The sequence below is a fragment of the Tympanuchus pallidicinctus genome, unplaced genomic scaffold (genome assembly GCF_026119805.1).
Source record: "Tympanuchus pallidicinctus isolate F22 unplaced genomic scaffold, pur_lepc_1.0 scaffold35, whole genome shotgun sequence".
In the NCBI taxonomy this organism is placed as follows: domain Eukaryota; kingdom Metazoa; phylum Chordata; class Aves; order Galliformes; family Phasianidae; genus Tympanuchus; species Tympanuchus pallidicinctus.
The window spans coordinates 2,159,369-2,186,097 of NW_026294753.1; the positions used below are offsets into that span (position 1 = coordinate 2,159,369).

General features: G+C 57.6%; 3 protein-coding genes and 1 non-coding gene across 12 annotated transcripts in view; 3 read left to right on the forward strand and 1 right to left on the reverse strand.

Annotated features, from left to right (window-relative positions):
- The window catches only part of PHACTR4 (phosphatase and actin regulator 4), a 42,213-nt gene extending 33,862 nt beyond the window's left edge, over positions 1–8,351 (forward strand). For 7 of the 8 annotated variants that reach the window (XM_052699121.1, XM_052699123.1, XM_052699124.1 and 4 more), the window contains 10 exons: positions 331–910; positions 1,494–1,720; positions 2,160–2,310; positions 2,840–2,895; positions 3,634–3,695; positions 4,233–4,370; positions 4,982–5,058; positions 5,421–6,983; positions 7,161–7,203; positions 7,763–8,351. In XM_052699121.1, coding sequence (XP_052555081.1) covers positions 331–910; positions 1,494–1,720; positions 2,160–2,310; positions 2,840–2,895; positions 3,634–3,695; positions 4,233–4,370; positions 4,982–5,058; positions 5,421–5,436 — 1,307 coding nt within the window. In that variant the 3' untranslated portion in view covers positions 5,437–6,983; positions 7,161–7,203; positions 7,763–8,351. The remainder of the gene's footprint in view (positions 1–330; positions 911–1,493; positions 1,721–2,159; positions 2,311–2,839; positions 2,896–3,633; positions 3,696–4,232; positions 4,371–4,981; positions 5,059–5,420; positions 6,984–7,160; positions 7,204–7,762) is intronic. The other variant, XM_052699119.1, reaches the window with a different exon arrangement.
- Positions 7,159–14,411, forward strand: RCC1 (regulator of chromosome condensation 1). Of its 2 annotated transcripts, XM_052699155.1 has the most exons (13): positions 7,159–7,203; positions 7,763–7,810; positions 8,696–8,767; positions 9,078–9,249; positions 9,831–10,086; positions 10,163–10,350; positions 10,617–10,796; positions 10,891–10,987; positions 11,806–11,928; positions 12,155–12,301; positions 12,589–12,708; positions 13,144–13,296; positions 13,825–14,411. In XM_052699155.1, exons 5-13 carry the CDS (start codon positions 10,017–10,019, stop codon positions 13,998–14,000), a joined length of 1,254 nt encoding a protein of 417 aa, XP_052555115.1. In that variant the 5' UTR covers positions 7,159–7,203; positions 7,763–7,810; positions 8,696–8,767; positions 9,078–9,249; positions 9,831–10,016; the 3' UTR covers positions 14,001–14,411. The 2 variants fall into 2 exon arrangements, with proteins under 2 accessions (XP_052555115.1, XP_052555116.1); XM_052699156.1 differs by lacking the exons at positions 7,159–7,203; positions 7,763–7,810; positions 9,078–9,249 and having other exon boundaries at positions 8,708–8,767.
- Positions 7,258–7,462, forward strand: LOC128088572 (small nucleolar RNA SNORA73 family). The gene has a single exon (XR_008210297.1). It is a non-coding gene; the product is annotated as a small nucleolar RNA SNORA73 family (small nucleolar RNA).
- A 4,253-nt stretch (positions 14,412–18,664) lies between the features above and the next one.
- Positions 18,665–24,781, reverse strand: OPRD1 (opioid receptor delta 1). Its single transcript, XM_052699160.1, has 3 exons — positions 24,507–24,781; positions 20,956–21,305; positions 18,665–20,366 (listed from the first exon to the last, which is right to left on the reverse strand). The coding sequence occupies exons 1-3, from the start codon at positions 24,722–24,724 to the stop codon at positions 19,831–19,833; spliced, it is 1,104 nt and encodes a 367-aa protein (XP_052555120.1). The 5' UTR covers positions 24,725–24,781; the 3' UTR covers positions 18,665–19,830.
- Positions 24,782–26,729: the final 1,948 nt, after the last annotated feature.

The following is a 26,729-nucleotide window of genomic DNA, read 5'->3' on the forward strand; positions in this document are numbered from 1 at the left end:
TGGTTGTCTCTGATCCCTTTGCGAACAGAGCTGTGAATGCAGCCACAAAGTGCTCTGCGTACCTTGGCTGAGGCAGGGCTGGATCAGGTCGAGCTCCATCTGCTGTCACTGGAGGGCTGCTGCTGTTCTCCCCGAAGCAGCAGGATGCCCAGACCTCTCCCAGCCTGCTTGGTTCTGGCTGCTCTCCCAAGTCTCACCTTTGCTGGAGGAAGAACAAACTAGAGGCTTGCAATCTGCTTATTTCTGGCACCTGAGTACTTTGCTTGTTCCACACTAGCAAAGGGAATCTGGCAAACACCCTTTGTGTTGTGTTTTTTTGTTTGTTTTCAGCGGAACTTTCCCAAGCAATAAACAGTGGCACAGGCTTGTCCAAGCCTTCCCCTCCTCTCCCACCGAAGAGAGGCCTCCTGCCTACCAACCCACCGGAGGCAGCCCTCCCCTCCAAGCCCCCAGGTGACTGGACAGTGTCAACAAGCCGTCCCGCACTGCTCCCGCTGCACGCGGCGCCCGCCTACCCACCGCCCTCGCCATCCCCACCGCTGCCCACACACATCCCTCCGGAGCCTCCACGCATGCCCTTGCCCAACTCCACCCCTATCTTGGACGCCCCGCGCTCCCTGGACCTGCCCAGGGACACCCCCCCTCCTCCCAAGGACTTCAGGGCCCTGGAGGCGTCGAAGCGGACGGCAGAGCAAGGCTTTGCTGAACCTCCCGGGCTGCCCCGTCTGCCCCAGATCCCTCTGCACATCCGGATCCAGCAGGCCTTGGCCAGTCCCCTGCCCGTCACCCCCCCTGCCGAGGGCTCGCACAGAGCTCACTCCCTGCTCTTTGAGAACGACGGCCTCGGGGAGGACAACGGCACGATGGGCAGGACGAGGTCCCTGCCGGTCACCATCGAGATGCTGAAAGTGTGAGTAGCTGCGAGGCGTGGGGGAGGTTCACAGCGAGGCACAGCGCTGGGCTGTGATGCTGAGAGGCCGCGTGCTGGGCTGGGTGCTGCGTTTTTGCAGCCCTTTTGCCCATTGGCTGAATGCGTTTCAGCCTCTTAGGAACCTGACACGTCTTCTCAGGAAATTCACCCTGATCCTGGAATTTCATCACTCGCAAAGGGAAATGTATTGCAGAGTACAAATGTGGGCCAGGGGTCTGGCCTGGCTTTAATTGCGCTGAGACAAAACAAGATTGGATTTCGCCCATTTGTGGCCTGCGTAGTCTGTTCTTTGCAAAACAGAAGTGGGAGGAGGACTGTCCTGTGTTATAACAGAGCTGAACTCAGAAGTCTCGAGGCTGGGTAGTGAGAGGGCAGTTTTTCTGCAGTGTCTCTGGCCTTTACCCTGTGCTTTGGAGAGAGAGGGGATGGTGGGGCATCGCGAGGCTGGGCTGCTCTTCCTGCTCGGGTTCCTGGGCTCCTCACTGTCCAGCCTTCAGAGCGGAGCCAACAGGGCATCATCTGTGGGGTGTGCAAAGAGATGTAATAGTGTGCTTCTCGTTAGTCCAGACGATGAGGAAGAGGAAGAGGAGGACCAGGAGGAGGAGCAGAATTCAGGCCCACGTGTGTACATCGGGGAGGCGCCGTCCATCACCGTCATCCCAATGCTGGTGCCTCAGGTCCTGCCGGAGGAGCAGGAGGGAGAGGAAGGGATGAGCGACTCTGACTCGGAGGGGCCCATCCTGTACAAAGACGAGGAGGAGGATGAGGAAGAAGATGAAAGCCATAACAGTAAGGCTTTGACATTGCAGCTGTCCTTTTCTTTCTCGGCTGAGCTTCTGCCCGGCTGTGTTGAGCTCGGTATCAGCAACAGCTCACACAGCTTCAAAGCAGCTGCTCCTGGTTTCTGACGCACCACGTGTCCTCTCCCCTACCTTTTCAAAGGCTACGGCAGCCAAACCTTTATGCTCACCTGACGAGATGCTGCCCCTCCAGCTGCAGGTTGCTGATCCCCCTCTAGCTGCAGGCAGCCTGTGCTGTCCCACCCCGTCAGCTGGAGGGGCATCGCACAGGGATGCTGGCTGTTGCTGTAGTGTTCAGACCCAGCAAGTTGGGAGCTGTAGTGAGTGGGAGAGCAAGGCCTAGGGGAAGCACAGCTGCCAGTGGCTCATTTCGCTGCTCTCAGGCACTGCAGTCTTCAGTCCTGTCCCATCCCTCTCCCTCCCCGCAGGCACGCTGGCTAACAAAGTGAAGAGGAAAGACACGCTGGCTATAAAGCTGGGGAACGCCACCACGGTGCAGGAAGAAAAGATTGTCTTCCCTCGGAAAAGCAAAGAGGAGTGGAATGAAATTCGGCAGCAGATCGGGACGACGCTGATCAGGTAAAGGAATGGAGGAGGCTGGTGTGCTTGAACCGTGGGCAAACCTGCTGCTTGTCCAGGCAGCCTCTGCTGCAGCGTGGCAGGTCTTCTGGGCAGGTTGGGCAGGGCTTCTGGGTCAGGGCTGCAGGCTCAGTGTTGCTTTCCCCTCAGTTACCAAGGCTGGAAGTCTCTCCTGGAGCGGAGCACTTAAGCAGTGTCTCCTAACAATGCTGCTTACAGATGTTAGATGTGTTGGGAGGGGAGAATCTCAAGGACTACAGAAGCTGTACAATACGGTTGGCATATAAAGATGTGAACAGCTGCAGGCTGCGTGCTGATGCTCAGGCTGTTGATATTCCAGCCTGTCTGCTTGACAGCACTGACAAGTTATCCATGAGCTTCTGTCGTGCCTTCCTGGCTTGGGCCTGTGGCTGAGCTGCTGATGGAGTGGAGAGGAGGAGAGCCCCAAGCAGGACAGCAGTGGCTGCTGGTCTTTGTGCCCCACTGATGAGCAGATAACACACGATGCTCTTGCCATGCTTTCCTTTAGGCGACTGAGTCAGAGGCCCACAGCAGAAGAACTGGAGCAGAGGAACATTCTTCAGCGTGAGTAGCGCTTCTCTAGTGGCTCTGAGTAGCAAAATAAAAGCTGCCTTGTCTTTCATCTGACATTTTAGTCCAAGTGTGTGTGGAGTCTGCTTGAAACGTAGCAACAGAGGCCTGTGCTTTGGTTGTATCACTGTAGTAGAGCCGTTCTGCTGATTTCTACTGACTGGTGAAAATCAGACCGAGGCAGGGATAAAACACATTACAGTTCAAAGCACCCCGTTATGGAAAGTCCCATCCTCTGCCTGACAGCTCAGGGAAAGGTGTGCAGATTTAAGGCTGCTCTGAAGTTGTACAGCAGAGTTTTTGTTTGGGCTGGCCTTCTCTTTGTGGCCCAGACGTTACAGCATTGTACTGCACGATCCAAAAAGGTCATCGTTCAGCAAGTGCTGTTTCTTTTGGCCATACCTTGTTCTGCAAAAGTTTTAAATAAACACACTGGGGAAAGGGAAACGTTAGTTCAGGAAGCTTTAAATATTTATCCGCACTGCTTTTCTCTTCACAACTATTACTATAACAGCTTGGGGGAGGAGCAGTCCGCAAAGAGGTTTTGAGGGAATGGCCGTTAATCTTAAATACACAGAAAGCTGGAGAGAATGACCATTCACACCGTGAAGGCCCACAAGACCACTGGCATTCAGTGGGCTGCTGGTGAGGAAGGGTATGGACAGAAGGCGCTTCTTGTGATGCTTATGGGGGAAAAAAAACCCACGTTTGTTTGTTTTTTCCACTTGGCAGCGAAAAATGAAGCTGACCGTCAGGCTGAGAAGCGAGAGATCAAACGCAGGCTCACCAGAAAGGTACTGCAGGCTGCCGTGCCGCGATGGCCATCTGGCAGGGCTGTGGGGGTCGGTGGTGGCCGCGAGGTGCCTGGCTGTGGCTGAAGTCACGGGGCTGTTGTGTAATTGTCCCCAGCGCCCTCTGACCGCGGCCACTTTGGAATGTGGGTTGTCAGAGCTCTTGGCACCGCAAACAGGTTTGGCACGGACAGATCGGAGCTGGTGTCAAGTGTAACAGGCTAGATGGGAACTAAATTTGGCAGCTGGCACTTGAAAGCGGCCTGTAGAACCATAATTCAGTGGCTGCCATGTTGACATCAGGCTCCTCGAAATCCATTTCCAAAGTAACAACAGCTGGAGAGAAGTCGTGCAGAGCAGCGGCTGCTGTAGCTGTGGCGCCCGGGTTACAGAGTGCTGTGCTGGGGAAGAGCTTCCCATCAATGCCAGTGTCACTCAGTGTCTGTGGTTCAGGACCAGTGAGGGAACTGCTCTTTGCTGTGTGATGGTCCTGAGCTGCTCCGGGGACAAGGCACAAGCTGTTGTCGTTCTTGTGTTCAGCTTAGCCAAAGGCCTACAGTGGCAGAGCTGCAGGCCAGGAAGATCCTGAGGTTTAACGAGTATGTGGAAGTAACAGATGCTCAGGACTACGACCGGAGAGCAGATAAGCCATGGACAAAGCTGACGCCTGCTGACAAGGTAACAGGGCCCTGGCCCCAGGGAGGGGGGGAGTCGGATGTCCCAAACAGAGGGTGAGAGCCAAGGTGAACTGCTCTGTTCCTTCCACCTCTGGCACCCACCCACTGCCAGCAGTGCACGTTCACCCTTGTGTGCTGGACTCAGCCCTGCTTCCTGTCCCCTCCAAGGGGACACAAGCCTGCACATCTGCCCTGTAGTGGCTTCTGAGTGATGATGTAAGAGGATGCAGGGTACAGGGTGTGGGTTCCTCGCAGGCTGAAGCAGGCTTAGGCAAGCTGGCAGGGAAGATACCTGTTGTCACCTTCCCTGGCCTCCTGTGGGGACTGCCCAGCCCTGGGTGCGGAGGAGGTGGAGCAGCTTAAACAGCTGTGAAGTGACTGCGAAAGGTGGGGTGGCTGCTGCAATTTGAGCTTCTTCCTCTACCTAAAGATGCTGAGGGATTCAGGCTTATGTTTAAAATCTGCTGTTACTCTTCACTTTACCACCAAAAGATGGTGTCAGCCCAGAGCGGGGCCACAGTGCCTTCTTCCCATGCCTAAAGCTCACTTAAAATGGGGATAGAGGGTGGTGTGCTCTAGCAGGAGGTAACAGCTCTCTCTCTTCTCATGCAGGCTGCCATCCGGAAGGAGCTAAATGAGTTTAAGAGCTGTGAAATGGAAGTCCACGAGGAGAGCAAGCAGTTCACACGGTGAGTGAGCACAAACCCTTGTGGTGCCTATGGTATCAACCCTAGCAGGGTGCACTGTACCTCAAGGTTCATGGAGTGCTGAGTTTCTGCTTCTAGGCTCCATGTTGCCTGCTTATCTAGGAAAAACAATATTCCCTAGACAGAAGTAACCTGTGTATCGTGGCCCCTCGTGGCTGAGCTGTGTTTGCAGATTATGAGAGCTTTCTAAAGCAGAGATGAAAACTTTGGATGTTAACAGCTTCACCGAGGGCTGAAAGTTCACAGATAATTCAGTTTATTCTTATCAGTGATCTATAGTGCTTCAGTAACTGCTTAACCCAAAGTTCCAAGGATGACACTTGGCTTTTTCACTTGGCTTTTAGGTACCACCGACCTTAACCTTCCAAGGGGGAACAAGAGAGCCAAGAGGACTGGAAGTTCTCTGCATCCCTCTCCTGGGCAATACAGCGAGGGCAGAACCTCGACCCTTCCAAGATTTGCCTTCCAAACGAATCCAGAAAAGGGCTTTCAGCCAGGGAAGGGGGATCCTGTCTGAATGTAGCATTTCACTGGAACAAACACGTCTCGAGTGCCATCAGGCTGGAACTGAACACTATACCTCGTGCAGCTCAGCAATACGCCTCTCTTCTGGCTCCAGCATCCCTGCCAGACCGTGCACACATGAGCAAACGGTTCCTTCCCCAGCTGCCTTGCTGCGGTGCCAGGCCCAGCTCTCGGCTGCACGTCCTCCTTTTAGGAGCAGCCCCTTTGTGTCCTCCTCCTTAGCAAGAGGAGGAAAAAACAGCTCTGGTGCTGGAGAGCTGAGGAATGGAGATGTGCTAGGAGACACGTGTGTGTGTTTGCTGTGTGCAGACGCTGTCCTGGCAGACGACTGACATCAGACTCGTTGTTTTTTGGCTTTGCTTACGTCTGTCGTTACCTTTCATGTTCTGAATCACTACTGACCAACCGTTTGTTGTCCTGGAAGGGAATTGTATAGATATTAACATATGCTGCGTCTTTTTTTTTTTTTTTTTTTTTTTTTGGTAAAAAACACAAAAAATCTACAAAAAAACAAAAACAAAAACCCAAGCAAAATGAAAACACAAAGATACAAAACATTCCCTCCCCACTCTCTCACACTCGCTGTGATGCTAATGGAATCGTATTGAGATCACTGTGCTCATTTAACAAGTGACAGAACCGGGAAATGACTGTTGCCTTTTACAAACTCTTTAATTTGAGGAAGCTGTGATCGCAGCCAGTGCTTTTTATTGCTGCTTCCTTTCCCAAATCAGGGTTGAACTTGCCTTGTCTCATTTTTACAGCAAAACCTACTGGAAACTTGATATCACTGTGCAGGCAGGAGGTTTGAAAAGTGACCTTAAAAATAGTTATCGTGCACAACACAAAGGTGATGGCACTGACGTGAAGGGAGGATCACAGCACTGCAGGGCTGTGGGGAGGGGAAGGCCTGGCCTGGCTCAGCCCCTGCTGAGCCCTCACAGCTTCCCCACGTACAGCACGGCTGTAGCCTACAATCATTTGCGTTGTATATCTGTCTCCTCAACAGATTTTAATTATTGAATAAAAGTATTTTAGGATTTTTTTTTTATTATTTTTATTTTTTTTAAACTGCTGCAGCGGTCGCGTTTACGGATGACCTTTGTGCACGTGCGTGTCTCGGGCTGCCTCACGAACGCTACCGCCCCTCACGGAGGATCCCGCAGTTCCCGCCTTCATACTGCGCATGCGCGCCTGCCGCTCCCGCCTTCCCACTGCGCACGCGCAATCCGCCCGTTCCGTTCCGCCGTGCCGCTTTGCACACGGCCCGCTGCGTTCTACTCATTGCGCCTGCGCGATCAGGCTCCGCCCCCACTGGTTCTATAAATACCGGCGCAGAACAGTATTCGCCCTCTTTTCACGGCGAGCGGCGGAGTGAGCAGGTGAGGGGGAGGGAGGTGGGCAGGGCGCGGCCTGATCTTGTTAGCTCTGGTCTTGCTTTTGTAGTTTGTATTTTCTGCTTTGTTTTCTACTTGTGTGTTCTGTGGTGGCTTTAAGGGTTGCTGGGGCCAACGCTCCAGGCCCCGACAGCCCTCACAAGCGTTTCTCCTCTCCCCTAGGCCTGTCGCGCTGCCTCGCGGCCTTGCCCCACCCGCTGCCGCTGTGAGTATCGCTGCATTCCATTTGTCCGGAGGGGGGGAGGCGCACGGCCATGACCCAACGAGGACACCCGGAGAAGTAGCTCTCTCTCGGCTCTGTCCGTGTGGCGCACGGGAGCGTAGGCCTTCGGGCCCGAGACGTATATTCCCCTTCCACGTCGTTGGAGAACAAGCCGGGCCTCGTGCCTGCAGCCTGCATATTCCTACTGCTTCTCTGAGCCCTCGGGCAATGACAGAGGAGATAAACCATGCAGGAAACACATCCTTGCCGAGCGGGTTTGGGGTCTGCAGAGCTCATCTGCTGATAGGAATAAGGACAGCGCTGGTTGTGGGTGAGCCCCGCAGCGCTGCGCGCTCTGTATGGAGCGTAGTGCTGGGATATCGGGGCAGAGCAGGGGCGGGGGGATGGTGGTCACGCACTGGGAGCACGTGGCTGTGCTGTAACCGATGAGCACATCTCTGGGTTAGCAGAATGGAGCGTATTGCTTCCTGCCACGCAAAAAGTAGTGAAATCCATTTGCGACTTAAGTAATTAAGTTTCCTTGATGCTTTTGTTGTTGCAGACGCTGAAGGTTTGTAGTTGAATGTCAGCAGCTGTGTCTGCAGTGACGGTGAGTATGTACTGAGCACAGCGGTGTGAGTGGTGGCAAAAAGATGAATGTGTCTGAGGTGTGCGATCCAACCTGGGCTGTGGAGTTTGGAGCAGTGTGGAAGGGGCTGTTGGGGGGTATCAGACCACATGCTTCACGCTGCTCCTCGCCCCCACCTCAAGCAGTGCTGATCCAGAGGTGCCCCTTGTTGCACCTGGGGTTTGTGTGGTCCAACACAGCGGGGTCTGAGCCCGTGTGAGCGAGCTGTGTGTGAGCAGAGCGTGCAGGAGCTGCTGGGCTCGGTGGGTGCCTCGTTACACCGGCTGGGAGAAACAGATCTTTGAGCAGCACCGTGTGCTCCTCCACCCAACAAGGAGGCTGAGAAGCAGAGGCAGCTGCTGAGGAAGAACCGGTGCTGGGGAGGAGGGCTGCAGTGGGAATGCTGTGCAAGATGGGCGCAGCAGGTGCTGCGTGTCCGTTTGGGGAGGTCTGAATTTGCTCTGTGAGCGTTGTGAGATGTATCTGCATCAGTGCCTGACAAATAAACGACTTCTGAAACGCCGCTGTGTGGTTATTTTCTGTGGTGTGGCTGCGAGCTGCTGGGTCACCTGGAGCTCAAGAAACCAACAAAACCTTTAAGATTTCAGAGCTCTGTGGGGTTGGGTTGCCCACCCCTCTTTGGGAGGCACTCGGAGCTGGCGCAGGAGCTCGCAGCTCTGCGGTCGGTGATGCTCCGTGTGTTCCGGTACCAGCAGGCAGTGATTCTGTGCCCTTTGCGACCAGAACTGCTTGCTGGTGTAGGGCTGAGTGGGTCGTTGGGAGTGGGAGGAGAGTGTTGGACCTGTTTTAGGGATGGAAGTTGTCATTGCTGGTAAGCATACTTAGGTGTTGTTTCCCTCTGTTAAGTGAAGGACTTAAAGGCTGCTTTTATACCCGTTGGCTGCTTTTATCGGACCTTTGAACGTTTGGAACCGGACTGTAAGTAGCTTCGCTTTATGGGAACGCTCCGCAGGTGGTTCGGGGAGCAACAGCCCGGCTGTGGTGCTGGGAAAGGGGGATGTGGTGGGCTTCAGGAAAGGGGGATTGCTAGGAGGGGAGAACGGCTGAGCCGGGGGGGCGGGGAGAAAGAACCGAAGGGTTTGGGTGGGGGAGGATGGGGAGCCGATCCCTGCGGTGCGCTGCGGTTCTCCGGATCGTTCCGGGGGGAAAAAGCGAGATCAGGTGAGAGCCGGGAGAAGCGCCGTACGGACGTTCGCCGTCTTAGCGCGAGGTGTTGGGGGATTTTTAGGCTCCTCCTGCGAAGATCGGCCCGGGATGGGAGGGACGGAGCCTCCCGTGCCCTGCGGAGGCGGTCCCGGACCTCCGCGGCCGCCAGGGGGCGCTGTGACGCCCGCCGTGCCCCGGCGCATGCTCCGGGCGGGGAGCGCGGGGCCGGGAGCGGCGGCGGCGGAGCGGCGGAGGTGGGTGCGCGGCTATGGGGAGGGGGGGAGCACGGAGCGGGGCTGGAGGAGGGGGTTGGAACGGGGTGGGGGTGGGGAGGGGTCCGCGTGGCCTTGCCGTTCCCGGAGCCGCTCGGTCCGTCCGCTCGTGCTCGGGAAAGGCCGGGCCTGCGCTGCCCCACGTGGGGAGGGGAAGTGGTGGAGTTTGGGGTGGGGGGAGGGCGAGCGGGAAGTTCGAATCCGCGGCTCCGCGCGCGTTCCTGGGCTGGGAGCGGAGCCCTCGGTGCTTCCTGCGGTGCGGGCGCGGCGTGGTTGGCGGCAAAAAGCCGCGCGGCCCCCCGGCCCCTTCGGCAGCCCGTGTGATGTGGGCGGTGCGGTTGATGGGAACGGGGTGCGGGGCCCCCCGGGGGTCGTTCTGCTTCCCGAGCCGTGCGGTGGGGCCGGGTGGGATGCAGTGTGCTGGGGGCAGGGCGCTCAAAGTCCCAAAGCTTGGGGTGCAGTCTGGCTCTGCAGCGTTCCGTGGTGCAAAGAGTGCAGGGGGTTCATTTCTGCACGAGTGCATTGGGATAAAACGTGAAAAAGTGACCTGTGTTTTCTCAAAGCGGGAGGACAGATCGGTGTCTGAGTCCTCAGGCAGTGCCTTCAGTGAGATCCGGACTGCAGCAGAGGGGACACGCAGGGATTGTCTCCAGGAAGGCCAACCGACAGCTGCACCGCAGCACTGCAGCGCTCTGCCGGCTGGGCCAGGCCTGAACAGAGCAGCTTTCATTGCTCAGATCCCAACCAACATGTCTGGAAAACGTGCTGCCAAGAAAAACCCCGTGTTGGAGCAGTCACCCGAAAGGAAGAAGCTTAAAAGTAAGAGAACTCCCTGGGCAGGTTCGTAATTCCCTGCGCTTTTCCCTGCGGCTCCATCTGTCCTTTCTGCCCTCAGTCAGCCACCCGTCGCACCGCACGCAGCCCGGCCTGGTGCTCGTGTTGGGCCAGGGGGACGTCGGGCAGCTGGGCCTGGGGCAGGACGTGATGGAGAGGAAGAAGCCGGCCCTGGTGCAGCTGCCGGAGCTGATGGTGCAGGTGGAGGCAGGAGGGATGCACACCGTGTGCCTCAGCGAGACGGGCAAAGTGAGTGAGCACTGGGGGCCGGGGGGAGCTGGGTGGGGGGCTGAGCTGCTCCTGCAAGCATAGGGAGCTCGGCTGTGTCCTGGAGCGGGGTTTGAATCACGGCTGTGGCTGGTGCTGGGGCTGGGGCTGCAGTTTCCTTCCCCCGGCTCCCAGATGGTGCCCTGGACCTGGGAATTTTGGGGGTGTGGAGGGATAATTCAGCCTGCTGTGTCCCGTGGCTCCGTGAGCATCCTGTGGAGCTCCTGTGTCCCACCCTCTCTTTACAGATCTACACCTTTGGCTGCAATGACGAAGGCGCCCTCGGGCGCGACACCTCGGAGGAAGGGTCGGAGTGCACCCCAGGACCTGTGCAGCTGCAGGAGAAGGTGGTGCAGGTCTCTGCAGGGGACAGCCACACGGCCGCGCTGACGGATGACGGCAGGGTTTTCATCTGGGGCTCTTTCCGGGTACGTTGGCTGTTTGGAAAATCACTGGAAGCTCTGCTGCTGGCGGCTGGGAGGCGTCTGTGACTCATTTCTGTGCACCCGTGTGTCCACCCAGGATAACAACGGGGTGATCGGGCTGCTGGAGCCCATGAAGAAGAGCACCGTTCCTGCGCTGCTTCAGCTCAATGTGCCCGTTGTTAAAATTGTCTCAGGTCAGCAATGGGCACTCAGAGGGCAGGCTGTTCAGCCTTGGGCAAGGGGTGAAGGTCACACAGAATCGCAAGGTTGGAAGGGACCTCAAGGATCACGGAGCTCCAACCCCCTGCCACACGCAGGGCCACCAACCTCCACATTTCACAGCAGCCCAGGCTGCCCAGGGCCCCATCCAACCTGGCCTTGAACACCTCCAGGGATGGACGGGGCATCACAGCCTCTCTGGGCAGCTGTTCCAGCACCTCATCGCTCTCATAGCACAGAACTTCCCCCTCACATCCAACCTCAGTTTTCCCTCCCTCAACTTCAAACCATTTCCCTTGTCCTGCTGTTATCAACCCAGAGAGTTCCTTTCCTATTTCCTCTTTTCACTGCACTGAGCTGGGTGCAAGGATGGGCTTCACTGGGTCATCTAGCCCTAGTGTTAGTGTCAGATTGGGTCAAATACTAACATGCTTTACAGTTAGTTAAGAGTTATTCTACCGTTTAGGTTAACAGTTGATTGAAAATGCTTTGCAGTTCATACCCCTCCACAGGGTGAGGGCACTCACGCTTTCTAGATCTGGGGAAGCCAAGCAGAGCAGCCAGGGAGTTTGTCCAGGATCCAGGTGAGGTTGGGGGGCTCCTGTGCCTCTGAACCATGCAGTGAAACCTTTCCAATGGGGAACCTCTGCCAAGAAGAGATCTTAGATGTGTCGAGCGATCCTGAAGCAGCCAAAGGCCACAGAATCCTGGAAAGCTTGGACAGATGGGACTTCAGTGCAGGATGCCCCCCCCGGTGGGATCAGCTGCGCTCACCTCCCGTGTCTCTTTGCAGGGAACGACCATCTGGTGATGCTGACGGTGGATGGCGACCTGTTCACGTGTGGCTGCGGCGAGCAGGGCCAGCTGGGCAGGGTGCCTGCACTCTTTTCCAACAGAGGAGGACGGAAGGGGCTGCGTGAGTGGCTTTGGTGCTCAGAGACGTTCGGGGCTGTGGCGAGCAGGCTGTGAACGTGGGCTCTGTGCACAGCTTTGCTGAGGAGCAGAGGCTCTCTGTCTCTTCCTTGGCAACTCGAGGGCTTGTTTGTCAATCGGTCGCTTAAATCCAATGATTTGCAACGGAGAGCAGAGGAAAAGAGTGTAAATCATAAGCTCTCCTATGATGCCTTGTTTCTTGTGCCCAGAGCGCCTGCTGGTCCCCCAGCGTGTCCCTGTCAGAGGCAAAGGCAAGATGCGCTTCCAGGATGCCTTCTGTGGGGCTTACTTCACCTTTGCCATCACACGGGAAGGACACATCTATGGGTTCGGCCTCTCCAACTACCACCAGCTGGGTGAGATTTGTTTGTGTCCCTGCAGATCTCCTGCCTTTGCTGGGGCTCCAAAATGCCCTGAGCCCACCATGCACACCCAGTGCCCATTGCAGGACGTGTGGGAGCTGGAAATTGCGCTTGGGGCTCTGGGTTTAATTCCCAGCCCCTTCAGCTGCTGGATGTGAGGAGAAATATAACTGGGACTGGGGGAGCAGGGCTGGGCTGGGCTGCCATCAGTGGGATCAGCCCTGTGAGGGTGGCTCAGTGCTGTGCCTGATGTGCTGGGCTTTGTGCATCTCGCCCTGCAGGGACCCAGAGCACCGAGCCCTGCTTCTCCCCACAGAACCTGACATCCTTCAAGAACTCCACCAAGTCCTGGGTCGGGTTCTCTGGCGGGCAGCACCACACCGTGTGCGTGGACTCAGAGGGTGAGCAGCAGTGGGATGGAGGGGCTGCCGAGCAGAGCGGGGCTCCCGGGGATCCCAGTCCTTTGGGGGAGATGTTGGGGTGAGGGTGAAAGGCTGAAACGCGCTGAGTCCTTGGTGCTTGAGGCAGCACGGCGGTTGTGTCTGCGACGAGCTGTTGGAGGTGCTGTTTGGCTTTTGCAGAAATGTACTCTTGTTGAAAAGGTGGCTCAAATTTGAAACAAAGTGCAGGGATGATGACAGAAACCCCCTTCCTAGAGTCCTGTATCCCACTGGGGAGCCCAGGGTCAGATCGAGGGTTTGCTGAGGGATGTGGTGGGGAGGAGTGATGCTCCCAGCTCCTCCAGCATCAGACCTGGGGCAGGAATGGTCTGGCTCCAGCTTCCTGTGGTCTCTGCCCTCCTCACTTCACCTCTCCTGCTCTCTGTTGTGCCCTAGGTAAGGCTTACAGCCTGGGCAGGGCTGAGTACGGCCGGCTGGGCCTCGGGGAAGGGGCAGAAGAGAAGAGCACACCCACTGTCATCCCAGACCTCCCCAGCATCTCTTCCGTCGCATGTGGCGCATCGGTCGGCTATGCTGTCAGCAGTGATGGTGAGTGCTGCGGCCTCCCTGCCATGGGGGGCTCAGGAGCTGCCCTGTACCCTCATCCACCCCTCCGGGGCTCTGCCCAGCCCATCCCTTCCAGGAGCTCCATCACACACTGGGTTGGGACTCAGCCCATTCCCCACGTTTTTGCAGCCCAGGGGCAGCAGCTGCTCACGTGTTTTTGTGGGCACTTGACAGAGGGGTTTGTCAGAGCGTGCTGACCCAGTGGGGCTGGTCAGAGACCCGAGCTGTGAACTTGGGAGCTCTTTGTGGGCTGTGTGCAGCATCTGCAGCTGCAGGAAGGATTTGCTGTGGCGTGAGAACAAGCAGCATGTTGGTGTTGCTCCTTGGGGGCAAGGTGCTGGCTTTATAAGGAAGTCTGTGCAATGAAACGCTGCTCCATGGGAAGCCCAAATGCTTCCTCCCTTCTCTCCCCCCCCTGCCTGCCCCTCTGGAACCCTTTGCTTCCCCCCTTTGCCCAGCTCCAGATGCTGTTTTTACCCAAAGCCCAAACTCACATCATCTCCTTTGCAGGACGGGCATTCGCGTGGGGAATGGGCACCAACCACCAGCTGGGAACGGGTGAAGAGGAGGATGTCTGGAGCCCCGTGGAGATGACAGGGAAACAGCTGGAGAACCGCCTGGTCCTGGCTGTGTCCAGCGGAGGCCAACACACAGTGCTGCTGGTCAAGGACAAGGCACGGAGCTGATCACTCCGTCGGGGCGCAGTGGGATCGCGCGGCCCACGGGCGTCTCCTCCTGCCACCAGCCCCACATTGGGCAGCTGCTCCCCTGCTCTGCTGTCTCCCAAACCACGGTGAGGGAAGGCAGAGGGCTCCCAGAGCCTTCTCAGGTGCCCCGTCTTCTGTTTCCGTGTTGCCTTCCAGGTAGCTGCACTGGGAAGGGAGGCACTGCGAGGATGGATTTTATACATTTAAGTTATAGCAATAGGGGGAGGGAAGCTGTGTGTGCTTGGGGCTGGTCGGGAGCCTGGGAGCTGTACAGTGGCTAACGTTGAATTTTTTTAAAGAAAATGTAAAGTATTTTGGTTGATTGAGGAAGAGAGGGAGGGGGAAAAGAAGAAAACCTCTAAACGTTTGGAATAAATGGAGTTTTGATAAGTGCTGTGTTTCCCTCTGCGTTGAGCAGGGCAGGGCGCTGCGGGTGGCGGTGCCATCTCACGCTGTGCCGCTTCGGGGCTGTATGCACTTGTTGGGTTCTGCCGCGGGATGGCAGCAGTGCGAGGAGCACCGGGGATGGCAGTGAGGAGGGCAGGGTCCCCACGGGGTCCTGCTGACCCCACGATGGTTTCTGACACCATTGGGAGCTGGGGCGGAACAGATCCTGGTAGGGGCTGGAGTTGAGGTGTCAAAGCTGATGGGTGGCATCGTGGCGTGGCCCCAACCTCTGGTGTCTGTTGGGTGTTCATTAGGGAGCAGGTTCCTTAATGAGGCTCCAGCTGGGGGTGGGAGTTTGGTGGGATGCTGTGGGGGGCTCGCTGCCCATTTGCTCTGCACGTTTTGGGCTGGGAAGGATGAGCCTGGAGGTGCAATGAGGGGCTGAGCACGAAGCTCTGCTCCTCTCCCACCACCACAGAGCAGCTTTTTGTCTGACCCACGCATCATCTCCAATCACCACCAACGCAGGCTGAGCCAGCAGCGCTCACCCCAACCTAAGGCTGCTCCTGGGGACCAGCACCCTCCATTCAGTGCTCCTCCATCACCCAGCGTGACCCGGTGGGGGAACAGCACTGTTATTTTTATACCCCTTCCAGCAAAAATAGCAAACCCTCCCCCTCCTCCCCCTTTGTGCTTTGCAGCCCTTCTCTGCGCCCGCTAACGCTGCTGTGACACAGGGCTGGGGTGGCTCCTTCCCCTGTGCGTCTGCCTGCGTCACCTCGCTGCCCCTATTAATAGCTCAGAGATGGGGAGGGATGTAATCGAGGGAGACATGGGGATCCTCCAGGGCTGTGCTGGGAAGGAGGGTGTGTGGAAGCAGGGGGTGAAGGAGGCAGCTCCAGTCTGATGGGGTTGGGGTTGGAAATTGGGTCAGATGGGATTTGAGTTGGGATTAGGGTGGGATGGCATGAGATTTAGGTTGGAGATTGAGATGGGGTTGGGGATGGGATTGGGATGAGTTTGAATGGGATTTGGGTTGAATGGGATGAGATTGGGGTTGGGATTGAGTTAGGGTGCAATTTAGGTTGGGGGTAGGATGGAGTCTGGGTGGGTTGGGGTTGGAATTGGGATGGGATCAGATGGGATTGGATGGGATTTGAGTTAGGATTGGGATGGGATGGAATGAGATTTAGGTTGGAGATTGGGATGGGCTTGGGGGTGAGATTGGGATGGGATTGAATGGGATTTGGGTTTGATGGGATGAGATTGGGGTTGGGATTTAGGGTGGGGATGGAGTCTGGACGGATTGGGGTTGGAATTTGGATGGGATCAGACGGGATTTGTGTTGGGGGTGGGATTGGGATGGGGTTGAATGGAATTTGTGTTGGGATGGGAGGAGGTTGGGGTCGAGATTGGAACAGGGACTGGTGGGGTTTGGGTTGGGATGGAATGGGGTCGGATGGGATTTGGTTTGGGATTGGATGGGGTTGGGTTGGGTTAAGTCACTGGTAAACCTGGGTTTGGATTCCTGATGCATTCCTTGGTGGTGTGAATGCCTCCCAAAGAGGATAATGCCTCTGAAATGCTGTCCTCTTGACCAGGTGGCAAACGTTCTTAGGAAGGACGAGAGGTGAGGGCTTGAGCTCAGCATCTTGGACACCGCAAGCCCCTGTTTGGGGGCACATTGCAGCACGTGCAGCACTGGGCTGGTGCCACTGCCCTGCATGGACGCCAAGTCCAGAGCTGCTGCAGTCATTTGGGAACAAACCCCAGCATTTCCCATCCTGTTCCTGGCAGGGAACGTCCCCAGCCAGCGAGGAGCCTGCAGCTCATCAGAGTGAGGGGGCTTTATGGAGAAAGAGAGGAAAACACGGATGGGGAGAACAACGGCACAAACAAAAGAGTTTAAATTTATCAGCAGCGATGAATCAACTCGCGTTGTCTTGGGAGCAGGAGTGATGCTTCAATGGGATGCCGTGCGGGATTTGGGGAAGGATGGGCCTCCAAGGATGGAGAGGGTGGAGGAAAACAGCGTAACTGAGGAAAGGGAAACGTCTCATTAGCGTGGCTTTGCTGTGTGGGAGGATAAAGGAGGAGGAATTTGGGCACCGGGGTAGGATAGAGGGAGGAAGAGCCTTTCCCCATCCCTATATGGGGTCTGGGTTTGGTGCACGGCTGGGGCTTGCACCCAAAAGCAGAGGCAGAAACGTGCATCCATTGCACCGTGGGGTTCAGCCTTGGCACAGCCAGCATCGCCTCCCTGAGCCCCCTGTGTGGCAGCCGTGGGGAGAAGGCAGCCACCGCATCCAGCTCACGGCTGCGCCATCGTGCGCTGGTGCTGTGCAGGGTTTGCAGCTGGGAAAAAAGAAAGGGAGACAAAACGGAAAGCCTCAGTCATTATTCACGACGATTTGGGTTTCGAAGTGAAGCCAGGAGTGTCTCTGAGAGCCGGGATGCAGCCTGGGCTGCTGTGGGGGGTGGGAGAGCTCTGCATCCACACGGCGAAGCCATGGCCATGTGCGTAATAATGCAATTATGGCATTGCTGCAGACAAAGAGCCCAGCGGCCGCGTCATCAATCACACACGTTGGAATCAAGTGTGCTGCATGAGGGCTCATTATTTAATGGATTAATTAGCAAAACAGGAAAAAAAAAAAAAAAAGGAAAAATAAAATAGCAAACGTCTCCTCGGGTTGCAGATTTGCAGATGCTGTTCTCTGGAGCTGGGTGCACGTGGGGAGGCACCGTTCAGTGCCCTGCCATCGCTGCATCCTTCAGCCTCTGCTCCTCCATCAACACCCCCGGAGCGCTCCGGGTTCTGCTGCTCCCCATCTCTGAGCCCATTGAGGTGACAGAAAGCGATAAAGGCTTGAAAAAAAAAACCCCGACGTCTCGTTCAGCGCCGGCTCCGACGCCCGTTTCCATTCGCTCCTGCTCTAAATCCTCATTTGCATTTAGATTACTCGGGCTGGGTGCTGTGCCGCTGCAATAATGAGCACAGAAGGACCCATCGGTGCCGCTGTGCGCTCAGATCCCCCGTACGGCGGCCCTGGGGGGGCACAGACCCTCCTCATCTGTCCCCCCCCTCAAAGCATCCCCTCTCGTTTTCGGCTCTGGGGAACGGAAGCGGCGCTGGAAGCTCTCGGCTCTCTTTTCTTTCCCAGCAGGTGCAGCTCCTGTACAGCAATGGCACCGAGGGACGAGGGCTGGGGGCAGCAGCGCCATCCCTGGGACACAGCAGAGGGGACAGGGATGGGGACGCGGGGTCTGCCTGTAGATCGAGCCATGTACATCTATATAAATGTATGCATAAGCGTGCAGGGCGCCCCCCCGTCAGCATCCTGACTGGAGTGGAAGCAGGGTTAAGTTCTTCCTCTGCTTTCTCTTTCCCCCTCCTGCATCTGCCGGAGTGTGGGTGAGTTTAAAAAATAATGACCAAGAGCCTTTTAACCCACTTTAAGGGCACTGCAGCACATTTTCCAGCAGGCTGAGAGAGCGGCGGGGCCCTGCGGGGTGGGAAATGGTCCTCAGCACTGTGGCCTCATGGATGGAGCTGTGATGGTGGGGTCACCTCCCCCACGTGCCCCTTGTGCTGCAGTACACAGAGCCCCGGGGCAGCTCAACCACACAGGGACACCCCAATCATACAGGGCATCTCAATCCCACAGGGACATTCCAACTCTGCAGGGACGTTCCAACACTTCAGGAGCACACCAATCCTATATGGACATTCCAACCCCGCAGGGACACCCCAGTCCTGTGTCACTCCGACCCCACAGGACATCCCAAACCTACAAAGACATCCCAACCCTATGGGACATCCCAATCCTTCAGGGACACTCCAACCACACCAGGACATCCCAACCCAACCAGACCCAGTTCTACAGGGTACTTCAACCCTACAGGGAAATCCCAATCCCACAGGGCACCCCGATCCTACAGGGGCGTTCTAACCCTGCAAAGACACCTCAGTCCTACATGGACACCCCAACCCTGCAGGACATCACAAAGCCTGCAGGATGCCCCAACCACACAGGATGTCCCAGGTCTACAGAGATACCCCAACCCTGCAGGACATCCCAATCCTGTAGAATACCCCAATCCTACAGGGACATTCTAACCCTACAGAGACATCCCAATCCTACTGGGACACCCCAACCCTACAGGGGCATCCCAACTATACAAGGACAGCCCAATCATACAGGCACATCCTGACCCTTTAGGACACCCCAAACCCCACACGGGGCTGACGCTCAGCCCAGACGAAGCTGGGAGGGATGCACTGCAGACAGGTTGTGAGGGTGCCCCAGTGATCCTTGATTTGAGACCCAAAATTTTGCTCCGTTTGGCCCTTCCAAGAAGAAATTGGTCTCCGTTGCCTCGTCAGCTCTGCCTTGCAAAGGGGCAGGCTGCAATCGCCAGCAGCTCTGCAGCAAGGTAAGGCTGTTGTGGAGAGGTAATGACCTTCATTAGGCTCAATTGATGCAACTGGAAAAAAAACAGAGCCAAGAGGCAGCCTCTCCTTCCAGCCCACGCGCCCCAGGTGCACCCGCGCGCCCGCCTGCTTCCTCCAGCACCATCAATTTGTCCAATAAAAGCCATTAGTGCTGCTTCTGAGCCCCATCCTCCGTGGGCTGTGTGCCCTCATGGGCACAGAGCTGCTGCAGGAGGTGGAAGGGACGGAAGGTCAGCGGCACCAGGGATGCATCTGTCCCTGTTTAGCGGTGGTAACGCAGTGCAGAGCCCCAGGGCTGATGGCTGTTGCAGATGAGCTCCCACCGAGGTGCTGCTGGAGAACGGGGCTCCATCGGCGTGGTGCTGAGCACAAAACCCCAGCCCTGGGCTGGGCTCTGCCTCGCGAGTGGCTGCGAGTGCATAAAATGTCAGTGCTGGAGAGGACGAGGGATGGATGCGCCGTCCTAATCGCGTTAGCGCTGCGAGAAACTCCTCAAGTCCCCACCAATTGCTCTGTAATGAGATCTTCCTCGGGCTGGCTGTCTCTGGCAGCAGACGGATGGGAGCTGCCCTGTGGGATGCAGGAATGCAGCGTTGCCGTGGGGCTGGGGATGCTGCGCCCGCATTGCCAGCTTTGCACCCGTGGGCAGGGTTGCCAGTGAGATCCCAAAAACGCAGCAGTAGTATCAACTCAAAAGTCCTCTCTGGCACCAGAGTTGGTTTGGAGGTCTCCAGTAAACCAATGGATTTACTAGATGGTTCACCGATGGGTTTTCCATAGGCAGAAAGGCAGCCCAAGCCCTACGCGTGCGGTGGGCGTCCTCTCATGGCTCAACGAGCCCCACCAAAAAGAAAACTCTCCGCAGTCTGTCTGCATTCAGTCCCAGCAGGGCTAAAGCTCTGTGGTCGTCTCCTGGGTGACCTCTGAGCGCGGCTCCCCAGCACCCCGCTGCTCACCCACGCCTAGTCATGCCGGCTGGCCGCGGCCGTCCGACGGGGCGCAGGTGGAGACGCGCTCCCGCGTGGTGTTCCGAGCTCTGGAGAAGCTGTTCTGCTCCACACGAGCTCGGAAGGGCAGGCAGAACTCGCGGAAACACCTCTTGAAGTTTTCATCCAGGAAAGCGTAGAGGACGGGGTTGAGGCTGCTGTTGGTGTAACCCAGCGCGATGCAGAAGTGCAGGCTGGCCACCACGTAGGGGTTCTTCTTGTCGATGTCCACCAGCGTCCAGACGATGACGAAGATGTGGATGGGCGTCCAGCAGATGATGAAGGCTGCCACCACCACCAGCACCATGCGGGTGATGCGCCGCAGGTTGCGGTCCTTCTCCTTGGAGCCTGAGAGCAGACGGACGCTCTTCAGGCGCAGGATCATCAGCCCATAGCAGATGGTGATGACCAGGATGGGCACCATGAAGGCGAAGATGAAGACGCAGATCTTGGTCACCGTGTCCCAGTAGATGGGAGGGTCGGGGAACTGCAGCGTGCACAGCACTGTTCCATCTGCTGGAAGAGGGATGAAAACAAGGGAGAGCAGATGGAGCGTCTGCTGGGAACTGAATGCTTCTGCTCCGTGGTGGCAGAGCATCTCCATCCATGCTAAAACCACCAGGAGATGCGTGCCCATCCCATTGCAGACTGCCCTGGAGCTCTGTGGGGTGCCTGCGGGATGCAGGAGGTGCCACCAAACTGGGGATCGTTCTCTGCAGAGCCTTTTGCAGCATCCCAACCCCTGCATTGGGCGCATCCCCCTGTCACCTTCCACTGAAACTGATTGCTTCTGCAGGATGCCCAGATTTCTCCCAGCAGCCACCAAACAGGAGCTGCAGACTCACTGAGGATTTCGCTGTATAGCCAGTACACCCATCATACCCCAAGCCCTGGCGTTGGCACCCGATCTGCACCCCGGCAGTGAACACCTGGGACTGTTTCCAACCTCTGCAACCAAAATGGAAAACAGCACCACGCTGGTTTTCCACCACGGTCGTGATGGAGGGACGACCTCCAACGGAGCACAAACATGGACAGGACCGAGTGGCTCAGCAGTGTCACCCCAGGAAGCACAGATGGGACCTTTCCTCAAAAGCTCACTTGCCTTTTGACTTGGTGACCGCCATGACCATGATGGGCACCCCAATGACAGAGGAGAGCACCCAGATGCAGACGTTGATGACCTTGGCTTTGGCTGGTGTGCGGAAATCCAGTGCCTTGACCGGGTGACACACGGCCACGTATCGGTCCACGCTCATCATGGTGAGGGTGAAGATGCTGGTGAACATGTTGTAGTAGTCGATGGAGAGCACGAGCTTGCAGAGCAGCTCCCCAAAAGGCCAGGTCTCCATCAGGTACTTGGCGCTCTGGAAGGGCAGCGTGCTGGTGGCCAACGCGTCGGCCAGCGCCAGGTTGAAGATGTAGATGTTGGTGGCTGTCTTCATCTTGGTGTACCTGAAGGGGAGGGCAGAGGTGGGGGCTGGCGGGCGCTCAGGGAACCAGAAATGCTCCTGGTTTGGTTTCCTATCGAATTTGAGTGGGGTGGGGAGAATCGCTGAGCAAATGTGGCACTGAGGGGGGTTGGGTTGGGGTTGGGTCGGAGATCTTGGAGGTCTTTTCCAACCTGAGTGACTCCGTGATTCTATGAGTGGGCACGGGGGGATGGGTTGAGATTGGACTGGATGTTCTTAGTGGTCTTTTCCAACTGTAATGATTCTATGTGCCCATCTGGGCACATGGGCTGGGGCTGGGGACGTGCTGCTGCATTGGGTGAAGCCAAAGGAGCCTCTCCCACACGCCTGGCCATGGAAACAACGCTCATTCATCTGCCTGCCTCTACTTGGAGGTCAAAGCAACTCCAAAGAGCTTTTCAAATAAGTCTCTTTTCCAATTAAATCGATTTACTCCATTTCCCCGAATCAGTTGCACAATGTCCTTTACCTCCTGAAACCTCCTCTATCTGATTTTCCACCCAGTAAATCGTGATTATCCAGCCTGCTTCCCTGTCGAGTTTCCTTGCAGAAATTGGATCGATTACCCCCTGAAAGAGGCCAGCTGGGAGCAGCACCATCAGCAGCACCATCAGCACGGCTGGAGCTGCTCCATGGGAGCCCTTGGGGAAGCCTGGCCCCACGCATGGCACAGGGACATGGGGACGTTGGCTCTGCTGCTGAGCTCTGGTCCTCATCACGCAGTGATAGGAGCAGTGCCTGGACCCGGTGCTGAGAGCTGAAGGTCCCCAAAGGTCACAGTGCTCTGGGAGGCCACCAGGTTGTTTGTGGGGTGCTGGGGTCAGGACTGTGCTTGCAGCTCCATCCCCTCCATGCGCTCCTTCCCAGGTATCCCCCATATCTCAGAGCATCCTCTGCAGCCTCCAGCTCATTAAGGTGCCCCCTAATCGATTAGCAAAGCATCTCCATGCCTGGATAAAACTGCTCGCAGCATCCATAGGGGGTCAGGCTGAGAACTGGGGGAGGGTGCTGCACTGTGGATGACAGATTTGGCTCTGGGACGTGGGGGGAGATGATCCTTGGACTGTTGGGGCTCAGCTTAGAGAACGACTCCATCATGCAAGGAGCAAATTGGGGCAAGGCAGGGCTCCGTTTCCTTTGCTTTTCCCCACCATCCACCATCAGACCCCACCGGAGGGATGCAGCCCCAGGTTTGTGCTGTCAGAGATGGAGCTGCAGAAATGGGGCTCTGCACAGCAGTGAGCACATTCCTGCTGCAGCCCCTCGCCTGGGGGAGGGCGGGGAGGGAAGAAATCTCATCTGAATTTGCTCTTTAAGCACAACGTGAAGTTGAAATTTCCTTGAGACGTTTCCCTTTCCCGTGCCATTGCTCTGTCGGTGAATGCACGTTTCAGCAACGTCTCCTTCTGGGTTAAACAAAAAGCTGAGGATTTCTGTTTGCTGTCAGTTTTTGTTTTGGCTCACCCAGGTTAAAAATAGCCATTCCAGGTAGATTCACACTTCTCTGCTCTCTGCTTTTTGCACAAAGGGGACAAACGTGTGACTCGGGCTGCGCAGCGCAGTGCTGGGTAAGCGCTTCTGCAGCTGCTGCCAGATGTGCCCCCTCCTGCAGAGGGTTTTGGGGAAGGATTCAGCCCAGTGGGGGGGTCCAGGGTGGTGAGCCTCCCCTCCGGGCTGCCAGTGTCACCAGTGCTTCCAGGGGGGGATTAAACACTATAGACAGTGCGATCTGTTGGATGGTGGCTGGGTGCTGGACATGGGCTCCCATTTTGGCTGCTCTGGGCTTTGGGTTTTGGCTTGGATGGGCTCCAGGGTGGAGGGATGGAGGTGTTGGGCTGTGCACAGGGTCCTGCATGTGCTCATCACTGTTACCCACAGCACACTGGGGAATGGGGTCCCCATGTTTCCACATCCCCAGGTCCCCATGTCTCCAAGCCCTGCTGATGCACTCCAGCCACAAACCCCCCTGCAGAGGGATCTGGACCCAGACTGTGCTTGCAGTCCCACTGACAGCCCCATCCCCTGCAGCTTTCCCCTGTAAATCCTACCCAACGCAGAGCAACCCGCCCATATAGCAAACTGCTCTGTCCTTAGCCTGCATTCTGCCAAATGCACACAGATGCCAAAAGCTTTGAGACCTTCAGTTTTGCGAGGCTGAGCCCCCACCTCGTGCAGCAAACCCCAGAGAAGCCCTCCAAGAACCATCAGAGGGGCTCAGAGTGCAATGCACTCCCATCCCCCAGGGATACAGCGTCTGGGTCAGGGAGTGGGGGGCCTGAAATCATGGCTATGTGCTCTGGCTGCTGCACCAGGCTGCGTTCGTTAAGCACAGGCTGCAATGAGGTGACCGTATGAGTTTGCTGACGAGGATGCTGTTTGCACATTCAGGCTTTTTCTATCTCAAAATGCCGTCCCTGCTCCAGGCAGCTGGAGGGGGCTGACCATGTGCATCCCTCACTGCGTGCTTCCCCATGATTTCTGCTTTTTTTCTCTCCAGGGTCAACTGTACAGCTGCTTCGGGTGGGTGAAAAACTCCTGCTGGCGCTGTGTCTGAGCCCCCCGCCCGGCACAGGGCTGCGGGAAGGAGCTGCCTTTGTTCCACGGGGATGCTGTCCCTCCTCTGAGCTTTGCCATTGGGTTTGCATGCCGTTCCTTCTCACACCACCGATTCCGGGGGCCCCAGGAGCCAGCTGGGAAGGTCACACCGCTGACCCCGTGCAATGGAAGTGCCGGGATTGGAGGGGAAACGGGACAAAACGGGGAATCCCACACAACCCCCAGCTGCTGGCAGGGCTCCTGCGGTCCACAGAGCTGCCCCGTTCTGTAGGGATGGGGGGGGACACGCACGGCTCTCTGTGGTCCCACCCAGCCACGAAGGGCAGCAAGTGGATCCTACAGGAGGGAGGGGAACGGGACCCCCGGATACCATCTCCCGCAGCCCCACTTCACGCACACACAGCTGCTCTGTGTCTGCGCCCCCTCTCACCTCCGCTCCTTGCACACACGTGTGTGATCACACGTGGCCGCATCACACCCAGCTGGGCGCCCCCGGGGGCTCTCCGCACCCGGCGCGTCCCCAGCCGCGCTCCCGCGGTCCCCTGGAGCGCAGCACAGCCCCGCTGCTCTCGCACTCATCGCCCTCTCACACCCCGCCTTTTACACGCTCCCGCAGCCCCGCTCTCACCGCACGATGCCGTACATCACCAACACGTTGCCCAGCAGCCCCACCACGCACACCACCGAGTACAGCGCGGTGATGACGATGGCGATCAGGATGGAAGTGGCGTTTTTGGTTCTCGGCGGTCCCGTCTCATTGCCGCTGGTTCCGGGCAGGGCATCCCATGCTGTGCGGTTATCCCACACCGCGAGCGGCTCCGTGGGCAGTTCCGTGTTCAGCTCCATGCCCCGCAGCGCCCGCACCGCGCAGACCCAAAGCCGCGAGTTCGAGTCCCGCTCCCGCCCGGCGCCGCCGCCTCCCGCGGTCTCCTTATAGAGCCGCCGTGTGCTCCGAGCCACGTGGGGCCGGGGGCGGCCCTGCCGTCTTCTGCCGCCTCCCCCCGCACCCTCCTGGTCCCTACCTGCATCCCAGACCCCTCCCAGCACGAATCTTTATTGCCCTCTGCCGCAGCCCAGCCCTCCCCCCGGTCCCTGCTCCATCCCGGTCCCTGCCGCCCCCACCTCGATCCCTGTTGCACCCCCCACACCGTGGCCCTGCTGCCTCCGATCCCGGTTCCCTACATCACCTCGTCCCTCCCGGACCTCCCCCGGTTCCTGCTGCATCTCCCCTTCTTCCTGCAGAGCCCCCACACCCGCTCCCTGTTGCCCCATCCCACTCCCTGCTGCCTTCCTCCGAAGTCATTGAGGGGCCCCGAACATCCCCGGGGGTCGCAGGGCTGGGGAACATCGGGTTCGGTGCAAACTGCGATACTGATCCTGTTTTCTTTTGTTTGCAAGAAGGCTGGGGAGGGGAGGAGGACGGGTGTGGGAGAGGAGAAGGAATGGGGTGGGGTGGGCAAACAGCCCCTGTCCCCACAGAGAAGCTGGGGGCCCCGTATGGGACCGGGGCTGCCCATGGGAACAGGGCTCCAAATGGTGTTGGAGGTCTGAACGGGATTGGGGCTGCAAAAGGGATCGGGATTCCAAATGGGAACGGGGCTGCAGGTGGGGTCGGGGCTCCAAACGATGTCAGAGCTCTGAACGGGGATCAGGGCTCCAAATGGGATCGGTGCTCCAACAGGTCTGGGAACCCAATGGGTTGTGCTGGGGGACCTGTGCTCCTCTCGCGGGGTGTGAGGAACCCCAGAGGTCAGCGGGATGGAGGCACCCCACGCCGCCCAGCTGAGGGTGCAGCTCGTTTTGGTGGGGATATTTGCTCCCCCCAAAGCTCTGCAGGCTGTGGGTCGGACCCGGGGTGGGAGCAGCACATCACCCCACACCCCGCAGCTCTCGGGATGCTTTGGGGTTTGAGGAAAGGCATTGAGGAGCTCCGCAGCCGCTGAGCCCTTCCCACACCGGCACTCAGCCTTGAGGAGGAACACGGGCTGAGCTCCGCCGTTTGTTTTCCTACGTCAACAGCTCCGAGTGCTCTCCTACCTCTCGGGGCAGCTGCTGGGAGAGAACAAAGCCCGGCGTCAGGGGAGACCAAAGCAGCTGAGCTCCTTCCCTGCCTCGCTCGGTATCTTTGGGCATCCAAAGCCCTCCGGAGCTGCTTGGGGTCGGGGGGCTGCACGGGGACCCCCCGCCCGGTGCGTTGCTGCTGCAGATGGCGGTGGTGTCACCGATGCCGCCCGTGTCCCCGAGGTGCTCTCACCTCCTAGTGGGCATCGCCAGCCTGCCCCGATGCAGGATGCATCGGTGGTTCTGCCTACAGCCCATCCCCGTGAAAAACACCTAAGAATCAGCCTGAAATGAAGGTGGTTGCTTCAGAGTGGGGGTTATCAAACCCTCTCCCCGCCCCTCCCAACATCGTGCCTGGCCCCGTAGCAGGGAAGGGCGCAGGGCACCGCCAGCACTGCGCACCCATCGGTCCCTATGGGAGATTTGTTTTTCTCTGATTGTCGCTTATTTTGGTATTTTCACACACCCCCCCCCACCCCCCTTCAGGCTGACAATGGAGCTCTGATTGCACACTGGCAGAGGCTGCCCAGATTTGGGGAGCTGCTCCCCCCTCCTGCGCTGCTTCCATGCGTTGCAGCATTCACATGCAGTGAGTCATCGGGCAGCGAGACGTCCAAGGGGGGGGGGACGACAGAGGCACAGCTTCCAAAGGCCATCACCACAGCTGTGTGTCTGCCTCCCTTCGGCTGCACACAGGCTGTATGTCCGTGCGTTGCCCCCCAGCATGGGGGACCTGTCAGACCCCCGGCTCACCCCTCTCCTGCTCACAGGGGAAGGCATACAAAGCATT

Excerpts from the sequence above, each read along its gene's own strand:
- RCC1 (XM_052699155.1), top strand. The coding sequence starts at position 10,017 with ATGTCTGGAAAACGTGCTGCCAAGAAAAACCCCGTGTTGGAGCAGTCA. Across the intron at positions 11,929-12,154 it reads AGGAGGACGGAAGGGGCTGC|AGCGCCTGCTGGTCCCCCAG; the intron begins GTGAGTGGCTTT and ends TCTTGTGCCCAG. Across the intron at positions 13,297-13,824 it reads CTATGCTGTCAGCAGTGATG|GACGGGCATTCGCGTGGGGA; the intron begins GTGAGTGCTGCG and ends TCTCCTTTGCAG.
- OPRD1 (XM_052699160.1), bottom strand. The coding sequence starts at position 24,724 with ATGGAGCTGAACACGGAACTGCCCACGGAGCCGCTCGCGGTGTGGGAT. Across the intron at positions 21,306-24,506 it reads GTGATGTACGGCATCGTGCG|GTACACCAAGATGAAGACAG; the intron begins GTGAGAGCGGGG and ends CCTCCCCTTCAG. Across the intron at positions 20,367-20,955 it reads GGCGGTCACCAAGTCAAAAG|CAGATGGAACAGTGCTGTGC; the intron begins GCAAGTGAGCTT and ends TCCCTCTTCCAG.